This window comes from Orussus abietinus, unplaced genomic scaffold (assembly GCF_000612105.2).
Source record: "Orussus abietinus isolate OABI.00-Male unplaced genomic scaffold, Oabi_2.0 scaffold3, whole genome shotgun sequence".
Lineage (NCBI taxonomy): Eukaryota > Metazoa > Arthropoda > Insecta > Hymenoptera > Orussidae > Orussus > Orussus abietinus.
In genome coordinates this window covers 925,036-943,975 of record NW_019395984.1, presented here as the reverse complement: position 1 = coordinate 943,975, position 18,940 = coordinate 925,036, and the positions used below count along the sequence as shown (strand labels likewise).

At 47.9% G+C, this 18,940-nt stretch overlaps 1 protein-coding gene across 3 annotated transcripts; it reads right to left on the bottom strand.

Moving 5' to 3' along the window:
* Positions 1-763: 763 nt before the first annotated feature.
* Positions 764-8,906, bottom strand: LOC105699228 (zinc finger protein 628). Of its 3 annotated transcripts, none has more exons than XM_012424073.1 (5): positions 8,844-8,906; positions 8,613-8,773; positions 6,262-7,292; positions 3,691-4,572; positions 764-3,501 (listed from the first exon to the last, which is right to left on the bottom strand). In XM_012424073.1, the coding sequence occupies exons 3-5, from the start codon at positions 6,329-6,331 to the stop codon at positions 2,831-2,833; spliced, it is 1,623 nt and encodes a 540-aa protein (XP_012279496.1). In that variant the 5' UTR covers positions 6,332-7,292; positions 8,613-8,773; positions 8,844-8,906; the 3' UTR covers positions 764-2,830. The 3 variants fall into 3 exon arrangements, with proteins under 3 accessions (XP_012279496.1, XP_012279497.1, XP_012279495.1); XM_012424074.1 differs by having other exon boundaries at positions 6,262-7,011; positions 7,069-7,292; positions 8,613-8,900; XM_012424072.1 differs by having other exon boundaries at positions 8,613-8,900.
* Between the last annotated feature and the right edge of the window lie 10,034 nt (positions 8,907-18,940).

The window sequence follows — 18,940 nt, the reverse complement described above, 5'->3', positions numbered from 1 at the left end:
TTCGTATAGGAGATCAGATTTAAACGCTGGAAATTATGTGAAAATCAGCTGGAGATCGCTGGAGATCGCTAGGGATCACCGAAACACTGTTACAATTCTAAGGCCGAACGTCCTTTGTCACAGAATCTCATTGTCTATCATATGAAATGAAAGGCAATCGGCTCTTAAAGAAGGAAATCCTTTTCCCTGATTTCCAAGTGAATAGCCCCTCGATGAGGACGACCGCTTCGGGGTGACACTCGAGTTTCCCGAACCGATAGCCTAATCGCAGCCGATATCGTCCCCGACTATTCGACTCGTCTTCCCCTGCGGCGCCCTAATTATGCACTCCGATCCATTTGCAAGAGACAAGACTCAGCGTTGTCTATCCGGAGACGTAGGTGGCCGCGATAATCGGCTCAATAACGTACTCATATTATTAAGATTGCACATATTCCGCGAGAGCGAATCGCGACCATCCTCAATTGGGTCTTCGCGATCGACGTCGCGATCGCCCTGAGGAGTCTCTTTCATCAGGGCGGCGTGATTATTTTTCTTCGTTCCCTTTCTTTTTTTCTTTTCTAATTCGAGGCTGCGACCCAGCTACAGGGAAAGATGCGGCATTTTTAATAAGTGCTCGTATATTTATGTTGCGATTAACAGGACTCGCGATCGCCCTGACGAGTCTCTTTCATCAAGGCGGTCGTGATCATTTTTCCTCGTTTCTTTTCTTTTTTTGTTGGAAATTCGAGGCTGCGATCCGGCTACAGAGAAAAATGCGGCATTTCTAATACGTGGTCGTATATTTATGTTGCGATTAACAGGACTCGTGGGGAGCGGTTCGGTACAAAAATGGCGAAGGTCCGCAGGCACTCCGGCGTGTAAATGGTATGCTAAGTGATTCAAGGTGGACCATTAGTTCTAGACGCCGTCGTTTATCGCTTAAAAAACTAATCGACGATTGGGAATGCTATTTACAATGTGCAACATCTTCGGGGTCCTACGAGGGTCGCGTTCCCGAGCCTTCCGGTCGGTCAAACCATGACTAGGGCACACCTATGGACATGGGATATGTTTTTGTGAAGGCAGAAAAAAGGAAATAGAGCGAACGAAGGGACTATCCTTTATCTCTTTCTCTCTTACTGTTATGGAAACTGTTACGGGGATCGCCATATTGTGCTAGGCACTTGTTTCGAGGACGAAGAGAAAGAAAGAGTATGAAACAACCCCATTTTTTTTTCTTTCTCTTTTACTGTCTTCATGGTCAGATCAGTCTATAAGGTCCAACATCCATAGATTCACCAAAATCCAAAGACACGTCTAAATGACGCTCATGGGAGCTCTCTTTACCACCAGAGAAAGACGCACCCTCTCCCTATCCTTTACAGTGACTAATATCTTAATATCCATCTGGAAATGAATCCCTCGCAGGGTACAACTTTTCTCAGCCTTCTCCTTAAACACGTATAAAAAGTACAATCTACAACACGCGACATCGTAATAATTTTTTCCCCCGTCCCGTAAACGTCTCGGCAAGCTCTCGCGGTGCCCTGAGAAATCATTTTAATTTTAATTACTAGGTAGGCAAAAAAAATCCCACGGTCCTTTATGCCTTAAAAATTGTGTTATTGATGTTGCAGGATTTTTTTAGCCGACCGAATAAATGTAAAAATTGATATTTGACCGCAGTATGAGAGATTGGTTCCCACGAGATAGTTAATTACGGGACGAGTCCGACTAGTTGACACTCTGGCCGCTACCAAAGTCGCGGCCCAAAATATTCCTTATTAATCCTTAATTATTGCGGCGCCTACTTTGAGGGAGCGCATCTCCTTGCAGGCTCTGCTACTACTTGCGCACACACTATTTACATTGAACAACTTACAGCTGCCTGGAAGAGCGCGAAAGACGAGGCTTCCGGTTCTACTTAAAAAGGAAAAAAAAAAAGAGCCTAAGCATCGATGGATCATCCTGGTTGCGCTTCGAGGATCTCCTGGACTAGTTCACAGACACCGATGTTCGTAAAAATCCACTCGAAGGGACTCTCCATGGCTTTGATCGAGTTTACATTAATAATTAGGTTACAGCTAACTGCTAGATGGTCCCTATTAGGAAGATGTTTGGAATAATGCCTGCATTAGCGTCCTTCGTGGTCGCACAACGATCGCTCCAATCCTGGACGAAAGGACCGATTCGTAGATTTCCCTTCAGGATTGTTTGGCCTCGTTCGAAGGATTTTCTTCCTGCTTTCTCGAGTCGAAATTTCAGGTCCTCTTTAACCTAAGTAAGCCCTCTGTTGGCATTATCTTACTCTTGAAATCTTTTCAATCTCAATGACATAGAAGTTACCTTATTTATATAATCTCCGAACCCATTTATTAAGGCGATATGCAAGTGATACTGAGTGGTCAATACTCCTTGCAACTTTTCTCCGACCTGGGTATATTGAATCGTTCAAAATTCAACTACTCGAATATGGAGGCCCTAAGAAAGGTCCTAACTCTCATGAAATAACATTTCTTACAACGAAAAAAAATTAAAAGAGTATTTATAAACAAATTAAAAAAGAATTTTTGAGTACCGAGACCTTCTTTAAGGTCATTATATTCAAGTGATAAAATTTCAAACGATTCAGTACATCCAGCTCGGAGAAAGGTTTTATAAACGAGACCTCTCAGACGCCACTTTCGTCTCGCCTTAAGGTTTAATCACAATTAGAGGTTATAAGTAGAATGAAAATGTCGACTCGAGTATCTCCTCTTGAACTCCAAAGAGGGGCCGGAAGTCGAACTCGGAACTCGACGGCTCTTTAGGAGGTACAACTTCATATCTGGTCCATCGGATACTGCCTTCACGCGATGGCCAAATTTAAGGTCATCCCAGTGGGCCCAGAAAAGGACCTCGCTGGGTCTCCGAAATCGAGGCCCCCCTTCGCGGGGGGGTTCCCTTGGCCGAAGCGATTTCGATGTTCGGGATTGGGCGAGATGACGGAAGTCCTTATGACCATCCTGGAAACGTAGGAGTCCTCCTCGTTCTTCTGGGTGGCTTCAAGGTCCGCCGGCGTCCTCTCTCTGCAAGGTCTCTTCGGGGACGAGGATGCCAAGGACGTCAGCGAGGTCGTCTTCCCGTGCTTGATGATGGCCGAGAACCCTGAAGAGGTAGTCTTCGGGGTCGGCAGGGGTGGGTTCCTCCCGGCACCTAAACGGGGTACGATGACGCTGGTCGGGGACGCCGTGACGCTGGGCGTCGCGATCCTGGTCTGCGCCCCAGGAGGCGTCGAAGTTGCTGAAGAAGGAACTGGTGGAGGGTCCCCGGTCTCCCTCTTCTCGGACGAGGCTCGATGATGCGCCCTCATGCAGGAGGACTCTTCGTGCTTGTAGAGGTACGACTTCAGGGCGAAGGCTTTTCCGCAGCGGCCGCACAGGTGCGGTTTCGTATTCGAGTGCGTCTGAATGTGCGCCCTCAGGTTCGACTTGTCGGCGAAGGCTTTGTTGCAGATCGTACATTTAAACGGCTTCTCCCCTAGGGAAGAATAAATCTCGTTAGAACGATTCGGTACATCCAGTTCAGCGAAAAGTTTCACAAACAAGACCTCTTTGACGCCTCTTTAATATCACCTTAAGGCCCACAATTAGGTTCTAAGTAGGATAAAAATTTCGCCTGAAGTAAGTTCCCAGTTATTAACAATTAGTCATTTAACTCGTGACCAACCTGTGTGCGTGCGTATATGACCCTGAAGAAGCCACGGTCTGGAGAAGCACTTGCCACAGTAGTGGCACTTGCAGCCCTGATTATGGGTCCTCACGTGCATACTATAGGCCGGCATGCTGACGTAGACCTTATCGCAGTGAGGACACCTCCTGGCCTTCTTGTCCCCCAGGGACCGATGTGTCTGTCGATGCCTGGCAAGGTTCGACGAGGTCGAGTACTTCTTCCCACAATCGGGACACTCGTGGTCCTCGTTGTCCTCGGACTTGGGGTTGTCGGAAGTCGTCCTCCTGGCATTAATCGCACGCGGTAGCTCTGCCTCGGCAACCTTGGCCTCGGAAGGAAGAGAGCTCCTTCCAGGAAGATGTTCTCCACCCAGAAGAAGGCACTCGGTTTCCGGTCCCGGTAACTGAGGCTGCACCACGGCCGGAGAACAGCGACCAGGGTGAACCTGAAGAGGGTCTCCTGACGAAGACTTGACCCCTTCTAGGGTCTGCCTCTCCGTCTCTATCCTCTCGAAGAAGAGCCTCGTCCTCTCCCTCAGGGACCTCTCGCCGTTCTCCACATCCCGGTGCAGAAGTCGGTGCTCGGGGTGGTCCAGGCGTTGCTGAAGGTGGAACTGCTGCTGCTTCGAGCAAGTCCTAGTCGACCTGCATTTCTCCGGCAGGGTGCATCGAGGGGACTCTGGCCTGTCGTAGAGGACTCCTCTAGGGTGGATCAGAGTACCTGCTGCAGCTGCCAGGCTCACCTCGGCCAACTTCGTCAGGTTGTAGAGCTCTTCAGGGCATTCCGAGGAGGTCTCGCTGCCGCAATCGCTGGCTCCGTCCGAGGTCGGCTGGCCACCTCCATACTCGGCAACTCGCACCCCTCTTTCGGGGCTGAAGTCTGTAAACAAAGAAGAAAAGAGTCATTTCTAGTGGAGCCTGAAGTGCCAAATTGAAAGGGCTTATTAAATTACGGAAAAAAAAAGAAAACGAAATTAAGCGTCTTAAGGTGATGTGAAAGTGACATCTGAGGAGTCAACCCTTTACGCAATTTTTCTACATTTGTTTTAAATTTGTTTATGGACATTTTAAACATTTTTTTTTTAATGAAACTTCATGGATGTCGGGACCTTCCTTATAGCCTCCGTATTCAGTGCACCCGATAATTCGGTGCACCCAGTTTGGAGAAAAGTTGTTATAAATATTTTCACTTTTTGTTATGTACATATCGCACTTTCATATCACCTTACGGCTCTCGATTAGATATCGAATGCAGTTCTTCCGGCGATGCGGCCGCCTAGAAGAACGCACCCGCGGTCGTTCTTCGAGGCTGCTCCGTTTTTGGGGAGAACGGAAATAGACGGCGAGTATTCCGGACGAACGTCGACTCGAGCTCGAAGGGACGGCCGGGAGGGGTTGACGGCGTCGCGACGGCATGCGTCGTTCGACCTGTGACGCATCTCTCGCGTCTACTATTCTTAAGCTACTCGCGATGACCACCTTCAATGGCGGACGCGTCCGGTTGCCCAACGTCCGCCGTCGAAAGAGAACTAGTCAAAGTTACGACCCCCTCGACCGTTGCTCCCGAAAATTCACCCCATTGAGGGGATGTAAAATGTGATTTTCACATATCGGTTGTCGAGCAAATGCCGCGAGCGCACTTTTTCAAAAGATGCGCTGACCGATTTTTCTATGAAATTCTCCGACACAACAGACCATTTCTTACACTAAAGGGATGCACTTATAGAAAAAGTGTTTCCAGCTTAGACCAGAATCAACATGGCGTCTTGGTCACATATTTTGCACATTATTCACTTTTAAAAGGTTCCTATGTAACAGTAGAAAGCGGTAGGAATGTCTGAAATCAATCTCAATAATTTAAAACCTGATGGTTATCGATAGTTATACATTGAGGCTCGTGAAAGGGAGAAAAGGGTATTCGCAAATTTGAAGTGGTAACATAGGCGCCGTAGGTATTTTTCGAGTGAAGTTTTACTTCCCACCGAATGCAACAGATGGCCCTGTAGTCGATCAAAGTACCAAGAATCAAGAGTTCAGGGTATTTCTCGAGTTTTACCTCGATCTCTGTATTATCATTCCACGGAAACGACGTTATGAAGTGTACTATTTCGTACAATTCTTAATATACGTCACACCTGTCAATGTAAATATTATCGTCGGTACCGCGGCGCGCTGTTTCAGATGGTACACCGATCAGAAGAATTCCTTTTAACCGACAACTATTAAGTTCCTCGGGGTTTTTCACATCACCTCAAACGTAGAACATTTCGCTCATCAACAACGATCGTGGAGAATCCGATAAACTATTAAACCAACCAATAAGTTTCTTATTATAAATATTCAAAAGTTTATCGATTACTTCTTTTTTTTCTTTTTCAACCGAGGGATCTAAAACTTCCTACAATGTCGAAGTAGGCTGTACTACTGATGAGCAGCGTTAAATTTTCCTTCATAAATTGAATTGTCTAAAATATCAACACAACAGCTTGAACTTATGAGGGGATGCAGCGGCTGCTTCCGGCGCCGCCGCCGAAGAAGAGGAAGAAGAAGAAGTAGAAGAGCGCGTTACCTCTTCCGGGCTCCTCGAACTCTTCCGTGCCGTTGTACCGGCGATGGGTGATAAGGAAGGCCCTCGGCATGGTGTCCAACTTCCTCCGCCTCCTCTTCGTCTCAGCCAGGTCCGATCATCCCACACTGTGTTCGCCACCCCCGAACCTCACCTCCTCGAGGAGCCCCTTCGCGATTCGCTCAGGAGCTCCGCCACTTCGCCGAGGTCTTCGTTATCACTTCTCCCCTCTTCGTCCTCGAACTCGAAGAGAAAGCCCTTGCGCGGATTCGCGATTCAGACTCCCCCGAAGAGCGCCATCGACGTCGCACAGGTCAGGTTAAATCTAATGGGAGGACTTTATTTCTCAGCTGGGAGTCCCTGAAGAAGACCAACGCGCGACCGGGGTGCGTGCGCCTCGTAAGATTCGGGCGTAATAGTTGGTCCGGCTAAGATTCGGGGCTACATATAGGACCGCAGCCTCCCTCATCCTCTCGGACCCTCCGCCGTCTCTTCCTCCTCTTCGGCACTCCCTTCTTCAGCTGCTAGGCACCACACGGCCACAAGCCTGCGTCTTTTGCACTTGGCTAGCGTGTGTGCGTGCGTCTTGGAGCGGGCCCACGCGTGCGGCAGCCAGATTGGAGCGAGCGAGCCGCGGGTGCCACGAGCCCCGGTGGCTGCTCCGGACCCGCCGAGATGTCCCACGGGATGACCCCGGGTCCACCCTTGACCCCTCCCAGGACGTCTTCGACAAGCTCATATCGCGGGGTATACCTATAAGGGACCGAGTGAGACCACAAATTACCGCGGGCTACCTTTCAATCTAATTACCCCGGTGGCCATTAACATTGCGACGCTTAAAAAGCAGCGAAAATAGATACACTCATTTTGCAAGGAACGTTTAATACGTTGAGTAATAACTTAAAGCTTTAAATCTGGCAGTCTAATTGGAGCAGGGAGGTGCGAGTGGTATAAACACCGGTGGCTGCTCTGGACCTGCCAAGATGTCCCACGAGATGATCCCAGCTCCACCCTTGACCCCTCCCATGATATATCTGCAAGAGAAGGGATGACCATAAATTGCAATTGCATATAAAAATCTATAAATATTAATCATTTTCTTCCTGCAATCCTGACGTCGGGACAACCACCCCCGTCTAAACGGGGAATTTCAGAAGTCCCGACAGAGAAATAAGAAATCCACCGGTTCCAGTATTAACGCTCACAGGGGTAATTACATGGGAATTGGTACAAAGATAACTGATAAGGTGATCATAAAATAAGACGTATGTTTATTAGAAAAAGGAAGCGTGTTCGAGAGGGAGATGGACAGGATATCCTTGGAGATTGGTCGACGGCGGGAGGTGGCGGTGCGAAGGAAATCCAGAGATGGCCGCGAATTCTGACGATCGCCAGGAAGTGGAGGGCGCGCGCGTGGCTCCGTTAATTATTTCCCGTGAACGAGTCTTGGGGTACGGATCTTGGGGTTCTATTTTTACCGGTTCCTCCTGGCCTCACTCCGCTTTATGGAAAGGAGCCTGGGGGGTCTCGGGTGACGCAGGGCACGCGCCCGTTCCTCGTTACTCGCCTGCCCTCTTCGCGAGCGAGAGAAAGCGCGATCTTCTCAGAGGAGGGTCTCGATCCTTATCAAGAGATCCTTGCAGGGGAGAAACGATTCACTCGAGAAATTATGGATTTTAATGCTCGATATCATGCGGAAATCAAGTGGAAAATCGCTGGAAATCACCGACATTGTCGCGGTTCTAAGGTTGAACTTGTTGCCGGATCGCATTGTTAGTCGTTTGAAATAAAAAAAAAATCGGTTTTCAAAGAAGGAAATTATTTTCATTGAGGGAATAGCCCTTCTTTCAAAATGGCCGACTTGTGCAACCAGAGAATGTAAGATTTGACGTCCTCACGGTGTTCATGATTTTAGGAGGATACAGGGAGTCTGAAATAAAAAGTTACGGTGGTTTTAGAATCTAAATAAGTTTATTTAGGAAACACTGGTTTGGCTTTTCCACGAAAAGAAAGCCAATTTAGGAGAGAATTTTTCTCAACAGTTCGTTCTTTTTCTGGTTTCTAATGCCACAATTTCAGACTCACCATTCTCCCAACATCGTACCCACCGTTAAAAAGAAATAGAAATGTCCAATCCCCACAAGTCCGGCATTTTGAAGGATTTATTTACCCCATTCCACAAGGAAGTCCGTAACCAAGATGGCGTCACTCCACCTATCCTTAATTTTTACCCCGCTTAAAAGCTTATAATCGAAACCAAAGGCTATCAGTGCCTATTCATAAAAACGTAGAAAAATGCTCGAGTCTTACAAATCCACGTAGAAAATATCGAGAAAAGGGTTATAAATAGGTACCGTGAAATTCTCGCAGATCCCGTGAGCAACACGTGGTCTGAGAGTGCTCATAGAGTCAACATTTCCAAGATGGCGTCACCGCCGAAAAGGGTGAAGACCGGAGATGATCTTTTTTTACAAACATGGATTAAGGTTCCTTGGCGCCTTCCGTCACTTTAATCCTAGAGAAATAGCGAATCTTGGGCGAAACTTATTGCCTCGGTTTTTGTAGGGGAACGGAGAAAGGGTTACCCTGGTGAGGCGGAAGTGGAGGTCTCGCCGATGAAGAAAGAGCTCCTCGATCGCGAAGCGGAGGATCGACTATCGCGAATTCGAAGCCGTGCTGGGTTTTGGTCGAGGATTGAATGAATGCCACGCGAGTTAGTCAGCGTCGCGGTGCTAAATTCGGCGGCCGACTGGCACGGCGCCAGGAGAACCACCCAGCGCACCAACCTGCTTCCACCAACTCCGGGAGAAAGACACCATTGTCGCCCCGGCGTCTGCGCCTCCCTCCCTTTGTCCACCTTGCGATCCGAGGATCATCGTTCAGCATCCGCCCACGGATCGCCGTGACCTCGCTCACTCGTCGTCCCCGAGGACCACCCCGAGGACGAGCTCTTCAGGATCGAAGAATAGCGCCGAGGGCTCGTTAAGCCGGTCCCACTAAGCGCGCCAAGTGTCTTACAAAGCGCGGCGCGTCACTCATCGAAGATGAAAAACCAATCAGAGCTGCGGCGGAAAGGACGGATAGGGTTAAGGGGATATGAAAGTTGCATCTGAGGAGTCCACGAAGAAGGCGGAAGAGTTCACGGAACTTTTCTTCGGACAGGGTATGAAACGTTTCAAACTTTGCAACGTGAGTATAGAGGCTGTAAGGAAGGTTCTGACACCCTTGACATTTCATTTCTGATAGGACATTTTTTAAATGACATTATTAAAATGACTCTCACTGGGACTCCGACCTTAATCGCCCCGAAGAGTCTACATCCTCTTCAAGATAATTACGTAAGCTTGAGGATGGTGATAGGGCTCGGTGTCCACTCGAGATCCGATGGCTCGTCGATAGGGTGTCTTATTCCGGCAGTGCCGGAAACGGGGGAGGGTCCTCTTCGGCGGCGTCTTCAGGTTCGACCGCGGAAAACAGGTGTCCCCCGCCCACCGGCGCCTTATCGACGTCGCGGCCAAAAATAAAGCCCCAGAGCGGTGAGAGCACCTCCTGACGCAAACCGAGAGCTCGCCAACCGGCCAGGAATTCCTCTGCAGGGCACCGACGCCCACTTCGGCATCGACGACGCCTCCGTCGACCTCTTCTAGGGCGCCGCCGAGATGTCGCGGCGCAGCCTGGGGAAGAAATTAGGAAAAGAAGTCCCCAGCCTCGAGGGTGGGTTTTCGCGAAAATTGGCTACCCTTACGGAGGATTTTCATATTCTGCCCAGATGCCGTCCTTACATTTTTCAGGTCTCTCGTCTCGATCTTGAAGATGAGATTCGCGAAGAACACCCACCCTGAAGACCTTTGGATTCGGGTCCCGCTTCCCGACCTCGAACACAACCTTCGCCAAGAACACCCACCCTGAAGACCTCTGGATCCAGGTTTCGCGACCCTAGGGATCCTGAAATAATCGACATTCGGCGTCCCACCTCGACCTCGGGACCATCCGGAAGCACGTGGCTCGTCTTATAAATCAGACAGCCTCCTCCCTTTTTCTTCCTTTCCTGTCTGCCCAGAGTCGGCGACGGCAGCCTTCAGGTTTCTGGAAAAGGGAAAAGTACGCGGTGTCGCTATTTAAAAGCTCCGGGGCCTTTTTAGCGGGGCTCGGGGGGCACCTCGTGTGTTTGGTCTCGGCATGGGGTTGGCGAGTCTATTTCAGTGCTTAGCCAGTTGCAGCTGTCGCGCTCTGCACGCCGAGAACCACCTCCCGTCACCTCCACGGTCATCCTCTCGGAGTTCCTCCTGCCCCGAAGAACCCCTCTCTGCCCGGGACGACGACCTCTCCCCCGTCGAACGAGGCCTTGGCTGCTTTCGCGGACCTGGAAAGAAAATCCAAAATGTGAACCCTCTTCTATTCCCCCTCAAATCGGAATACCACCTCGGAAGGACCTCGGAAAACCGGGGAGCGACTCGAAGAGGAATCTCTTCCTCCTCTTCAAGAACGTATTGCAAGGTCGATCGCAGGACCTCACCTTAGGTGACAATTCAGAAGCGATCGCCGCCCTGGAGGAGTATCCCGAGGTGGTTGGGTACCGGGTCGACCGGGCATGCCGAAGAGGATGCCGAAGAGGGGGCTGAAGAGAATGCCGAAGAGGAGGCTGAAGAGGCTCTGGCCGCGTGCCAATGGGGATTTCTGTCCATCTCCGATGGAGCTCCGTAACCTTCTGCCCGCTTCCACGTGGGCTCTCGTCCCTCTGGAGTTTCCCCTTTGGCCCCGCTAAAGAGGCGACCGGAGGAAGAGAGAAAAAACGAGGCGGAAAAACTCGGCCGGAACGACCCTTAATTTAGTTGCGGGTGCAAGAGGTTAACTCGGGGGAGCCGAAAGCCATCCTGCCTTCCGTTCTCTTCGGAGAGGGGTGGACGAGGCAGTTCCTTCCGGAGCCAGCCGTCTCCTGGGCCTTCCTTCCCCGTTTTTTCTCCACTTTTTCCCGGCCTAAGAGACCGGGATCCAGACTCGCTCACTTGTGCAAGGCGACCACTCCTCTCTTCCTGCGATCGCGTGAAAAAATCCTGCCACTTGACTCCACGTCCTCCGGTGGATAAAAAACTGCAGGTTCGAGTAGAGGCTCTAAACTTTGAACCTGCGAAATCTAAGTTAGCTCTACTTTCGTTCTGTATCATTTTTATCTCCTGCTTGAGATTTTGAAAACTCTAATAATATTATTTAAATTCTACTTTAGGCGTACAGGTGGAAGAAACGAAACCTTCTGTTACCTTTAGCGCTTTCAGCGCTAAGCCCTTTTGGCGTATGGGCGAAATTCATCAGGGCGTGTAAGCAATATTGGATCAAACGTCGGACGCATTTATGGGTCCACAACGCTGAAAGGGTTAAAGTTTAAAGCAGGATATCAATTGTGTTGATGTTACCCGGATCGAAATTTTAGGCGAACCCCTCTAATCGCAGTAAGGTCTCCTTTAGTTCTATTTCACTCATTAAATCCTATTTTAGAACTTGTACGTCCTATTTAATACGAATTCTTACTTTATGCCTACATACTGCGTTGGGTGTCATACAGAGCACGGAGCGTGAACGCGTCGGACATGAAAACCAATTAAACCACGCTTAACCACCGTGAGAAACAAAAAGATTCATTGAACCAAAGAAATATTTCTTGGAGAAAGACCAAAGTAATCATTTGTTAATTCAAAAAGTGATTATTTCACTAAAATAAGCTCAAATTAATTGTCATAATTCCGATGAAATGTGGCATTCAATTTATATGAATTTATTTGAGACAAATTATTCTTTGAATGAACAAAATACATCGGTGCAGTGACATTCATTTCTCAGTGTATGAGAAAAACGCGTCGCAATTTTTAATGTCTATCCTTGACGCGCCGTTCTGTGTGACATCCGACGCGCTCAGAGGAACTGGTGGAACTCGTCGAACGAATTCTAACCGGAAGTCGGAGCAGGACTCGGCGAGAGGTGGAGGCTCGTTAAGCGGCCTAATGTCTTCCTCGGGCGGAATAGAACTGGTCGGTCGTCCTTTTTTTCCCTCCTTTTTTCGCGAGTCCCGAGGGAGCACCGAATTCCTTCAAACTGGTCGGAGAGCCTGCGGCAAACGCGAGCCGCCTTCGCAGGTGGTACCCCGGGCTGCGTCCACGTACACCAAAGGGGTTACAAAGACGACGGCGATCAGCTGGCGGTTTCCTACAGATGTAAAAACGGCCCCCGACACTCGCATCCTGTCTCTCTCTCTCTTTCTCTCCCTCAGCGTCCATTCATCCCCGAGTCGCGACGACCTGGTCATTCATTTCGCGGATCTGCCAGACGCCGGCGACTTCTTCGAGTCCCCCTTCAGGTTCCTCTTCATGGTCCTCTTCATGGTCGACAAAGGACGGCGAGGTCGTCCATCGACTACTCCCTGTAAATAAAAAATTCTTTGAAGAGTCTGCAAAAATCAGTTCACGGATGCCTACTAAAGGTTCGCAAAGAAAAGATTAATCGAACGTAAGAGTTTTAATTTAATTAAATTTTAGTTCGCTACAAGAGTACCGTTCATACTTTCAAAGTCTTTCGTGCTGTCCTGTACTCTTGCCTGGATTTTCCTCCGTCATATTTTGCTGATAGGAGGCAGTGATAATTTTTTTTTTCTTTTTCAATGTGTAGGAATAGAAGTGACGATTAAATCGGCGATCTTACGTAGGCACTATATTCGAAGATCCTTTTCCAGGGAATGATTAATCGCTGGCGGGATGGCGCCCAGAGGGAGAGAAAACATGGAGGGTGCGGAGCCCGAGGGAGCGAAGGGTCCACAGACACCGGGTCCCGGGCGGGAAGCGGCACGCGACCGACACGCGCCCTCGTCCCGTCTCGTCGAGAGAGAGAGCCCGAGAGACGTGCCATCCGTCGCGGGTCCATTAGCGAGATCCCTCCACCGGCCCGTTCGTCGATGCGACGGCAATCGTAAACTAGACAGGGATAAACTTCTGATCTATAACTGATACCTACTGATAACTGAACAGCTGATATCCTACAAAATGCCGTGACGTTTTGAAGCGACCAAAGCCATGGTCTCCGGTCATGGGTACATAAACTAATATCCTAGTACTTGCGCATGCATCATTCAACTGTAGATAGTACAAGAGGTATCAAATTAATTTACTGTAAAAAAAAAAATAAATAATTGCTATTTGTTTTAAATCCTTGCGAGGGAAAAGAGTCGAAGCTTTCTTACGATACGCCCTCTTCACCATTTTACACGTAAATTATCTCTCTTCTGCCCTTTTTTTACCTTAAACGTTTTTACCTTAAACTTCTTACCTTTATTTACCTTCGCGAACTGACAGTTCAACATTTGTCATTGTCAATATACAATGGTAATTAATAAATCCCTGAAGAATTTAAGAGAATTTAAGAGACCTAAGAATTTGTATAGGGAGTAGGCAGATGAGCATCGGATCCTAACCTACCCTAAAGCGACTTTGGACATAGGTAGTGTTTCTAAATTCTCAGGAATTTAACTGCGAGTACTATATCCGAGAGTGTTACGGCAATTGGAGGATTTACGGGAACTTTAAGAATTTGCATAGGGCGTAGCTAGGTGAGCATCGACTCCTGACCGGCTCGAGGCGACTTCGGGCGTAGGTGCACCAAGGTGTCTAAGCAGAAGAAGGCGGTCTAATTATAGAAGTCGTTGTGCCGCTTGGCGGGGCCGGGGACGCGGGTGCTCGAATGTGAATCGGTTGCATTGGGCGGCCATAAAGTGCAGGCTGCATCCGCTCGGCGCAGATGTGCGCGTCCCGCTCGCGCCGAAAGGATACGGAGAGATCCAGGGAGGGGAGGGCGTCGGCACCGGGTCCTAGGACGACGAACTTCGGGTTGCTGCGCGAATCCCGGAGACATCGATGCATGGATCTACGAAGAGATGGATGGAGCATGATGTGAGATTTCGGACGAGGGGATCGAATCTCAAGATGTAAGAGAAGGGAACTTTGGCGGCCATCTTATTCATACGCCATCTTGAATTCGTAAACGGCAGCAGTCGAACCGTGTACACGGCGTCTTTTTCAAAGTATGATAAAACTCGTGCCAAAAGGTATGAAGATCGTGAAATACTGTCCCATATTGTTCTTAATGACCTGCAAATTGCAAGTAACACTGACAGTTGCCGTGTATAAACTTCAAACTGTATTTATTTCCCTTTTAAACGCGTAATCACTAGCAGTCCAAGATGGCCGCCACCCGTTGCGTCTTCTGCTTTACCCGAGTAGCGATCCCGAGTGGAAATTGAACTCTACTTTAAACCTGTGTAACCTAATAAAACCCACTGTTGGTCCTATTTCACTCTTTAAATCCTACTTTCAACCCTGTACGTCTTACTCAACACGAGAGACTCCAAGTAGAATAAAAATGTCGACTCGAGTGCCCTTTACGTCATCTCCAATTCCATTTAAGGCGACGTGAAATTGGCGTCACAGAGGGCTCGTTTATGAACCTTTTCGCTGGACTGGGTGTACCGAATCGTTCGGAACTTTACCCCGTGAATATGGAATCTATAAAGAAGGTTCCGACCCTCTTGAAGTTTCATTTCTTACACAAAACTTTAAAAATACCTATAAAGAAATTTTACAAAAAAAAGATTTAAATTTCATAAGTTTCAGGACCTCCCTCAAAGTTTCTATATTCACACTGTAAAGTCTATACCGATTCGGTAAACCGAATTCGAAGAAGAGTTTCATAAACCAAATCTCTTCGAGGTCACTTTTGTATCACCTTAAGGCCTACAATTAAGGGTATCAAGAAACTCGTAGTGTCGATTAAGTCGTATCGAAATTTTCACTCGGGGGTGCCCTCTACGTATATCTATCAGCTCCTCGGCGTCGCGCCGTTCTTTCCGTGGAAAGTAGCCCACGGGGTCGGGCACCTGCCGCGAGCCCCAAGAGGTCGCGCAATGCCCGGCTCTCGGTACTCTCGGGCCGAATCGAGGCACTGGGCTCGACACGCGCATCGGCAGGTGATCCTCGCCGTTTCGCGTCCCCCGCGGTTTCCTGGGCTCGGGTTACCCGGCGCCGCGTTACGATTTGCGTCCGCGAGAACGCATCTGGCCGACCGGCCAGGAATGGTCCAGGGGACGCAGGACACGCGTCGGACCACGTGTAGGGCCAATGCCGACTCGAATCACCAGCTGCCCCCTGCCAAGAGGGCCGCGTCCAGTCCGATCTAAAATTAGCGGACCCCTTCGTCTAGCCCCATGGTCGGTCCACCGTGGTCCAGGCATCCTCCTCTGCAGGGGTGCCGAAGGATTCGACTCCTGGAAATTTTCTAAATCCTGGGACATGTCGGAACTCGGCATCCTCGTTCTTCTGGGATAGAAGAAATCCGCGCGGGATAATTCACGGATTCATACCCTGCCATACCTCACCAAATTCATACCCCGAAGAAAAAGAATTCACCGATAGCAAGAAACATTTTGTTAATTCAAAGAATAATTATTAGACCCAAATAAACTGTAATAATTCCAAAGAAACGTTGCACCCAATTTAGTTCGAGCCTAATAATCATTCTTTGAACAGACAAAATATTTATTTCCTACTATTCAACAAAATATTTCTTAGGTTTAATGTCATTTTCTTCTCAGGGTGGGAGAAAATTTGTCTTGCTTTGAGAAATGCTAATTTAAAGAACACGAAGAAGTGGGTCTCGCGGGAAGTTTTTGGAGTGATTGCAATGAAGAGAGTATAATTTCACTGAGGTAACTCAAGTTATATTTATGGTTGTAATCGCCTTTACAAACGACAGCAAAGTGTATGTCACTTAAATAATCAAGTTGTGATAATATTTTTTTTTACCGGTGGTAGAAATTTATATTCCGATTTATCAAGCAGTCCTCCTATAAAGTTCGCTCTCTTACAGTGACATATACGGTTAATACAATTGCAGATAATTTTGCCGTTAGTGCAAGTATTCCTGCAGTAGAAGCAGAACTTTATCAGCAGACTGTCTTTTGCTAAGAGTGCAAGTATCTTTTCTTCCGAATGACGGCTTCTGACTAGACTTCTAAAGGGAAGTGAAACTTCTAAATTAAAGAAAATCATTATTAATTACACTTTCACGAAACGCCCTAACGCGCTCGGTACCAGTTATTTCGGTCATGAAAGTACAAGCAAAGAAAGAGAAACTTAAATAGTAACCAACAAGAAAAAAAAGACGTTTTTCACCATCTAATGTACTCCCCTTTTTTAACATGCGAACTTATGTGCTTCTCATCAAGAAGCATAGGGATAAGAGAAGAACGAATGATAAGTCTTAAGGTTCCAGCATAATCGATTAAATCATTCATTATCTAACCGTGTGTTAAAGTAAACGCAGAATTCGTTGTAACCGAGGATTAATTCATCAGCTGAAGTTAGGGGGACTGGAGTTTAGTAGTCGAAACTGCTGGCCCGCAAGAGAAAAAAGAAAAGGAAAACCAGAAGTTAGGATGTTAGCATCGATGTTGGTTTATTTGTCCCCGGTCTTCAGAGTCTTTGAACCAATAGGTAGGCAACGTCCCGGAGGATTTTAAAGATCGGGACGAAGAGGAGCAAGGGATGCACGGCGGATGTTTGAGCTGGCAGTGGTTCCTCCCGAGGCTCCTAGGAGAGTGGAATAGATAAGGAAGGGAGAAAGGCGGATGTGATGTTTAAAGGCCCGGCAAAAAGCTCGTGTAAATAGGCGACGGTGGTTAACGGATGCCGAAAATCCTTCAGGTTGGCCCAGATTCGAAGAGAACGTCGCGGGCCGTCTCTGGGACCTTTCCTGATAAACGTTTATTTTTTTGTATCTATCTTATCTGAGCAGTTATCAAGGGATTTGAATGAATAAATACTAGAAGGACGCAGGCTGTCACGTGAGGTTGGTATCTAGGGAAAGATGAATTTGTCAACCGTCAAGCCTTAATAATACTGGATTAAAAACAATCGGGTTAAACAAAATGCAAATTGGAATGCATCATTTTGGCATATTTTTCGGATCGAGATGTCTTCTAAGAACAGTTTTGAAATGGGTAAGCTTGTAGGGGGTTTATTAAAAAAATTAATAACACTGGATTTTACCCTCCTGAATTAAGAGGGACGCCTTTTACAATATTTCTTATATCTCTCCATTAAGTGCTTTAAATCCCACTGCAAACATTTCGTTACTAACAGACCAGTATTATAGTAAAAGTGGGATTAATAATTATTGGTTAATAAACATCGACGTTGCCTCCAATGGCGCCTTCATTTCCATATCCTGGCTACGCGGTGGGAAGTCGAAATCAAAGATTATGACTGAAGTTAGAAAGAATGGCATTAGAGTAAAAGTGAAATTAATAAGGAATGGTTAAGAAATATCGACGTTGTCCCTATCGGCTCTTTATATCTCGGCTATGCGGTGGGAAACCGAAATCGAAGATAAACCCGAAGGGCATCGACTTCGACATGTGGTTGTCCGCTGTTGAAGTCTCCTGCTGCGCGGGGGAGGCACCTCCCGTGATCCTCGACCACCATGTGCCACTCCGAAGGAGGTCATCTCGGTATTTCGAGTGAGACCACCTCTTCCAGGGGCCTCTCCTTTCCCGATGCTGGAAATACAGGGTCCTGCATAAAAACCGGGAGAGAAGGGAAAAAAAGGGAGAAATCAGAGTCCAGAGGACCAACGCGCGGCCTCTTCAGGGTGTTCATCAGGGCTCTAAATATGACGATCTCTCTCGCGACGACCGGCCTAGAAGTTCCCGTCTTCGTGGGAGAGAAAATCCCCGTTCCCCATTTTTTATAAATAAAGTACTCGACTTATGACCTCGTTAAAGTTAGGCCAGCCATGTTGGATTGTGACGAGGAAATCCCGGAAAATTCCCAGTGTTCTACCAAGCGAATATTCCACAATGAAGACCGCGATAAGAAATTAGGTATTTTTTTGTTTTAGATGTGTCAGCCGTTAGTTTATTCTTCCTAACATTATATCTCATCAGTTTCAGCTTGAGTTTTAAATTCTAGAGTTTTAAACAAAACAGCTCAAATTGCTCCCTTCCCATGAAAAGCTCAAATCAATTATTATTGCCAAACATAGAAGAGCATCCATTCCATTAAAATCCCAGGTAAAATCTTATTGCCAGATATCAACAGTAAATTTGTTTTCACGTATGTTACACTTCCTCAAACCGAAGACCAAATATTAATTCCGATATACTCTGTCTAATCTACCGACCACTAACCCCGAGATGCAAATTTAATTTCGAAGTTCTGACGAGATGTCCCATCATCGTTGGAAATTTCCCGGAATTTCCTCTTCTCTGACGCCATGAATCCAACATGGCCGACCTGGCTTTACCAGAGCCTTAACGCCCAGCGGTTGGGTGTCGTAATTCCCCGGTAATTGAAAACTTATTTAGGGAGCTCCAGGGCGCAATTGTCCCCGCGATCACCTGCTCCATTGTTCCCGTGGCCGGCTCTTCGTCATCCGGGGCTGGTTTCGCATCAAGGGGCACGTGCCGGGTAGTGCCAAGCGTCGGAAACCCGACACTCTTACTTTTACGACACTTTACGCGTCGGGCTTAAAAAAAGCCCGGAGAAAAAGTGTCACCAATACGAAGAAGCGAGGCCGTGTTGCCGTTCTCAAGCACGCACCCGGTCGCTTGTTGGAGCTCTTCATGGTGCGTCGACAGGTGGCCGGG

Excerpts from the sequence above, each read along its gene's own strand:
- LOC105699228 (XM_012424073.1), bottom strand. The coding sequence starts at position 6,331 with ATGCCGAGGGCCTTCCTTATCACCCATCGCCGGTACAACGGCACGGAA. Across the intron at positions 4,573-6,261 it reads GTTCGAGGAGCCCGGAAGAG|ACTTCAGCCCCGAAAGAGGG; the intron begins GTAACGCGCTCT and ends CTTTGTTTACAG. Across the intron at positions 3,502-3,690 it reads TCATATACGCACGCACACAG|GGGAGAAGCCGTTTAAATGT; the intron begins GTTGGTCACGAG and ends ATTCTTCCCTAG.